The 6,051-nt window shown below is 50.2% G+C and overlaps 1 protein-coding gene across 2 annotated transcripts in view; it reads right to left on the reverse strand.

Moving 5' to 3' along the window:
• Positions 1-987, reverse strand: part of Coro7 (coronin 7) — a 53,002-nt gene extending 52,015 nt beyond the window's left edge. Inside the window, exon 1 of one of the 2 annotated variants that reach the window (XM_085694643.2) lies at positions 823-987. In XM_085694643.2, the coding sequence (XP_085550769.2) occupies positions 823-882 (60 nt within the window). In that variant the 5' untranslated portion in view covers positions 883-987. The remainder of the gene's footprint in view (positions 1-822) is intronic. The other variant, XM_085694644.2, reaches the window with a different exon arrangement.
• Positions 988-6,051: the final 5,064 nt, after the last annotated feature.

Genomic DNA, 6,051 nt, shown 5'->3' on the forward strand with positions numbered 1-6,051 from the left:
CAGTAGGCACGGAGAGGATACTGTCCAGAGAAGGAAACGGAGAAGGGCTGTCATAACTTGCTTTGGGCCACTGACGGTCACTAGAGGTCAATTCCTAAGCCCAATTATCCGAAGACATTCCGGGCTTTCCAAATAATAGGGAGATAGGCCCGGGCCGGCCTGGTCTCTGAAGCAAACTCAACAAGCATGCTGTCCTTCTCAACACTTCCTTTGGGCTCCACCTGCTCTAGCTTCTCCAGGCCCTAACCGCCACTAGTAGCATCACCCTAGTAAGAGAAGAGCTTGCACCAGCAGAGGAGGAAGAGCCGGCGGAAACCCAAGGGAGGAAGCCTGCCTGGCCAAGGGGCTCCCTCCCCAGATGACACCCTCACTCTCCCCAAGACAAGAAAAAGGTGCATCTCTACATAGGCCGGCCCCAGGCAGGGGCGATCCTAGACATCAGGAAAGAGAAGCCCCAAGTCTACAGTTTCCCAGCCTGGCTCCCAGCAAGGCCGACCGGAAGCAGAGGCCTGGACGCGGCTGGAAGGACTGCGAGGCCTCCTGGGGGTCCCAGGGCAAGGGAAACTGGCCAGGCCTACCGGGATCACCCAGTGGCCAGGGCGCGTCACTAGAGCTCCGGACTCTGTCCTCTAGGCAGTGAAGGGGCGGCCTGGACTCTGGGGCTCAGCTGAAGGGAGCGGTTCCGGGTGGAAAGCTCGGGGCAGGGTGGGGCGGGGTAGAGGGTCTCCGCAGCCCAGGGTGTGCAGTGCGCCGGCTCGCACAAGAGGATGGCAGGTATCTGGGACCAGGAGCGAGGGATCGGGGTCCGTGGTCCGGGCTCACCTCTCGGCGGGACGGCCGGGCCTCCATGTGCCGAAACTTGGACACCTTGAAGCGGTTCATGGCGGCTGGGACAGAGCGAGCGCAGCCTCGACGACTAGGGGCGTCAGCTCTCAGGTGCACGGTAAGAAGCAACCCTGGACTCCCGCAGCTTCCAGCCCCACCCGCCCGCAGTTTGTGGACGACACGCCCCGACATGCTGACAGCCAATAGGAAGCATCTGCGGCCCATCTTGGCACGCCCCCGCATCGCCCTTCTTCCGTGCGGACGCCGCCAGCCCCACCTCTCAGCCAATAGCTGTCCTGAGAAATCACGCCCTGATGCCTGAGGGACCACAGCGCCAGTAGGAGGTCACGTGAGCCGCCGCTGTCCTCCTGCTTTAGAGACCACACTTCTGTAGTCCTGGGATTAGACTTGCTGGACTCGTCCCTGAAGCTTTTCAATGACCTGCGTGCAGTCTGTCCCACTATCTACTTCCTCGAATAGCAGGACAGAATTTACTAGACTAGAAACGGAGGATAAGCAGCCGGCCTCATAAACGTGAAGCAGAATCAAGAAGGCAGATTTTGTCACACCAGGTCTTCCACATGTTGGGTCGAGAACTTGCAATGGAAAAGGCAGGCTGAAGAGATAAGGACTACTAAGAATTCTTTACCGTAATCTCTCTCTCTCTCTCTCCTATATATATATATATCATATATATATATATGATATATATATATATGATATCTTTCTCTCTCTTCCTCCTCTCTCTGTTTTTTGTTTTTTCGAGGCATAGTGCTCGTAGAGGTTTTTTTCTCTGTGTAGTGCTGACTGTCCTAGAACTAGCTCTGTAGACCAGGCTGGCCTCGAACTCAGAGATCTGCCTACTTCTGCCTCCTGAGGGTTGGGAGTATAGATGTGTGCCACCACAACCAGGTTTGAGACCAGCTAGGGTTCCATAGTGAGTTGCAAGACAGACTAAGCTACTAAAAGAGCCCCATATCAAAAAAGCCAAATTTAAAAAAAAAGGGGGGGGTTGAGGGAGCAGGCTGGAAAGATGGCTCCGTGGGTAATTGTGCTTGCTATGCAAACATGAGAATCTGAGTTAGAATTGTCAGGGATCCTCTGGCATTAGAGATATGGACAGTCAGTGAGCTGTCATGTGGGTGCTGAGGATCAAACCTGGGTCTTCTGCAAGAACAAGTGTTCTTAACTGCTGAACTTTTATTCATGTGTGTATTTCTTCTTATTCACCTGTATGTGCACTACATGTGTGAAGATACCTGTAGAAGAGGCATTGCAATCCTTGGAGCTGTGTTACAGGTTGTCAAGTGTCAAGCGCTTCTTGATACAGAAGTCAAACTCAGGCATTTGGAAGAACAGTAAGAGCTCTTAACTACTGATCCATCATCTCTCTAGCTTGAATAAAAGTAATTCTTGCTGTGCTCAGTAGTACGCATCTGGAATCTTAGCAGTTTTCAAGGGTGGGTGGGAAGATTGCTTGAGCCCAATTAGCCTGGGAGGTATAGGATAGACGAAGTTGACAAAGAACCACAGCTGAACTGACAGCATTTTTTTTTTTTTTTGGTTTTTCAAGATAGAATTTCTCTTCAAGTCCTGGAACTCTGTAGATGAGGTTGGCCTCCAACTCAGAGATCCACCTGCCTCTGGGATTAAAGGTGTGCCACCACTGTCCAGGGAACACTGTGCTGCAGACATTTACAGTTCTGCTGAATGCAGTATGCAGATTCTTTCCCCCATTTCGCTCTCCTTGTACCTTTTCCTTGCTACACTCCGTGTTCTTTGTTCATGGTACTGATTTCCACTCGAGCACACTCTCCAAGGGTCTCTCATTTTACAACAGTTTGGGACTATTCTTTGCTTGGTTTTAACCTTTGAGTCTCAGAATCCATTGAGAATTTGGCTGGTGAAGGCTATGGACATCTACCTGGAGTAAGATACACACAATTTTTGTGTATAATGCTGGGAGTAGAAAGTGGCAGTGTGTGTGCCCACTGATCATCCTAAACCCATTCACGAGCCCTCAGTTCCCTTCCTGTTATTTGGGAGGGTGGTGAAAATTTAACTTTTACAACTAAGCAGGCCTAGTCTAGCTATGGAGGCAGTCCTAGAACTTGCTTCGTAGACCAGGCTGGCATTGAACTCACAGAGATCCACCTGCCTCTGCCTCCCGAGTGTTGTGAATTCGAGGCCATCCTGGTCTACAAGAGCTATTTTCAGGATAGGCACCAAAGCTACAGAGAAACCCTGTCCTGAAATAACAAACAAACAAAAAAGAATGAGTAACTTGAGGAAGGGAAGCCCATGAGCTGGGGACTTCAGGGTGGGGGAGGAGGTGAGAAGGGCTAGGACGCTAGCATGGACTGTGAAATGTGTAACAGGTACTTGGGATACAGAGGGAGCCTGGAGGCGCCACAGGGAGCCATGTGTCCCTTCTGCCAATGTCCCTTCTGCCAGTGATAGAGGGGAACAGGCTTCACAAGTTCCTGAGGGATGCTGGCTTAGTATCTGTTCTTATTTTGTTTTTGCCTTTTTAAGGCAAGGTTTCTCTGTGTAGTTTCTAGAACTTGCTCTGTCGTAGAACACAGAGATCTGCCTGTCTCTGTCTCCCCAGCACTGGGATTATCTGTGTGAAGCACCCACCAACGAGCTTGCTGGCTTTTATCTAACCACCAGAGCTCCTCCTCTAGTCAGTTTGAGTCCATTTTTGGATATTTGCACTGTCGTTGGAGTTTAAGGAATTGGCGTCTCCTTTGGACCTAACAATTTTTTCCTTTGTTTTCTGAGATAGGGTCTCCCGTAGCCCAGACTGTCTCGAATTTGCTATATAGCTGAACATGACCTTGAGCTCCTGATCCTCCTACCTCTGTCTCTCAGGTTGATGGTATTACAGGTGTGTGCTACAATGTCTGGCAGCATCTGATGCTCTTGCCACTTGGAACACTCCATCTGTACTTGATGCACTGTTCATCAAAGTTCAGCTATGTGCCGTGCCTGCACGGGCTGGAACCACGAGTCTGCACGAGTCTCTGCGGAGGGTGTCCAGGTTGAATGAATCCACAGAGCACAAGGTTGAGGTGGAACAGCTTCAGCTTGTTTGTTGTTCTGCTGGGGCTTTTATACCAGGGCACCAAAAGAGGAGTGGGCTGCAAAGGGACTGTCACCTGACCCTGGTAGGGACTGTCACCTGACCCTGGTAGGGACTGTCACCTGACCCCAGCAGGGATCAAGGAATGATCATGTGCACTCAAACTTCCTTACCCAACTCCAGGAGCAGAGGGAAGTCATATTTTCTTTGCAGATAAGCATCTCAAATGGGGGCAGGGAAATATAACTCGGGGCAGCAATTCCCACAATTCCCCCTACTTTATTTTATAATGAGGGGTCCTATCTTAGGTCCTGCGAGGGAAGTACCTTCCCTTACCCGTCATAGGGCCCCCAATGCCCTGTTTTAGGTGGGGGTCTCCTCACAGGTTGCCCGTCCTTGGAGATCCTCATTTTTTCAGCATCTACAGCCATACCTCCTGACTTCCGGGTCATGGGCCAGACTGAGTAACACCTGACGGTGGACAAGCTCAGTCATGGTGAAGGTGTTTAGGACTCGTTTTAAGAGGAGCAGGCCTACTGCCACCCCTACTAGTCCCAAGATCCCCAGGGACAAGGCACCTCCCCATCACTGTGCCCAGCCCTCAATCTGGGCCATGGTATTCCACCATCCCTCAGCAGATACAGGTTTAACACGAGTTTCATTAATTGCAATAATTTGATGTACCAAAGAGTGGGTAAAGTTTACAAAGGAATCATTCCAAGGCCCCCTAAGGTAAGCATTAAGGCGTTGCACCTCAAAGGACATATTTTTCACTTCCATAAGGGTCACACAGGCAGAATGATAAAAATGAGAACAAGAGGCTTGTTGCACCATCCACAACACATTAATCTGTTCCTGCAATAAGGCTGTTTGCTGATTTAAATTTAACATCCCCAATTGAATATGTGAGTCAATGGTATTTTGAGTCTCTAAGGCCTGGATAACACGGGCAGCAAGAGTGTTAACAGTCTCTGCAGTAGCTGCATTCTGTGACATGGTGATTTCCGCATCGGTGGCTCAGGAAGTGTTATGGTAAAAGTAAGATGGCGCTGTTCCGTGAGTGGCCTATGGGCCACGAGGGGCAGAGGCAGGGAGCAGCAAGTCCCAGGCAGTGAGCCACGCATCGGGTGAGAGACAGAGACATGGACAGGTACGCCATGCAGAGTCAGGTTGGATATTTATTCCGTGGGTTATGGAGGAGACTGGAAAGAAGTAAGGGGAAAAGCGGAGGGAGGAAGGGACGGGGGGGGGGGGGAGAGAGAGAGAGAGAGAGAGAGAGAGAGAGAGAGGAAAAAAGGGGAGAAGGGAGAGAAATGGGAAGGAAGCTCAGGCTGGAATTCTAAAATCAGCTTGCCTCAGAAGACGGGAGGGGGTGGGCGGGGCCTGTCTCTTAAAGGGACAGGACAGACCATTATAGGAAGTTTAACTTTCTCCCCAATCCTTCCCTCCTCCCCCGCCCTATACGTTTGAGAATCAGATCGAGGACACTGGTATGCTCATAGCAGTGTTCCTATAGCTGGTAGCACTTATCAGTGTTACTTCATAAGAAGTCTGTTCCTGTGAAGTGAGTTTGTTCCTTAGAGCGGGTCTGCGCTAACATATTCTAGATAACATATTCTATCCACTTAGTTAGTGGATAACTAAGTGTGTGATACTTAACAGTCATTCACAATACTCTATGAAATTCTTGCTACAGCTTTGGAGAAGGCTAACGTACTTAAGACGGAGCTGAATGCTTCAAGTTCTGCTGTGACATAATCAGACACAGAAAACCTGCAACATAAAACGGGGGTGGAGACTTTCTGAGAGAACACGCAATAAAACGTAATTTTCAGGGTCAAGGTAAATCAGCCGCAAGCAGCGAGCCGGAATCTGCGATACTGACGCCGCGTGGTCTGATGGGATTTGTAGTTTCTCCCAGGACAAGACTCGCTGGACGATTACAACAGCTATACATCACTCACAAGTAAAATGCAGCATTCAGTCGTACATCACAGAAATCCCAATACAGGGGAAACATACAAGATGACGTCCTCGGAGCAAAGCAATTACACGCGAGCACAACCCTTCGGAGCAGACGGTGCATACGCACTGCTCGCGCCCAGCCTGCTGCTGATGCCTCGCCTCCGGAAGACGTGACA

The sequence above is a fragment of the Myodes glareolus genome, chromosome 9, assembly GCF_982192425.1.
Source record: "Myodes glareolus chromosome 9, mMyoGla1.1, whole genome shotgun sequence".
Classification (NCBI taxonomy): Eukaryota; Metazoa; Chordata; class Mammalia; order Rodentia; family Cricetidae; genus Myodes; species Myodes glareolus.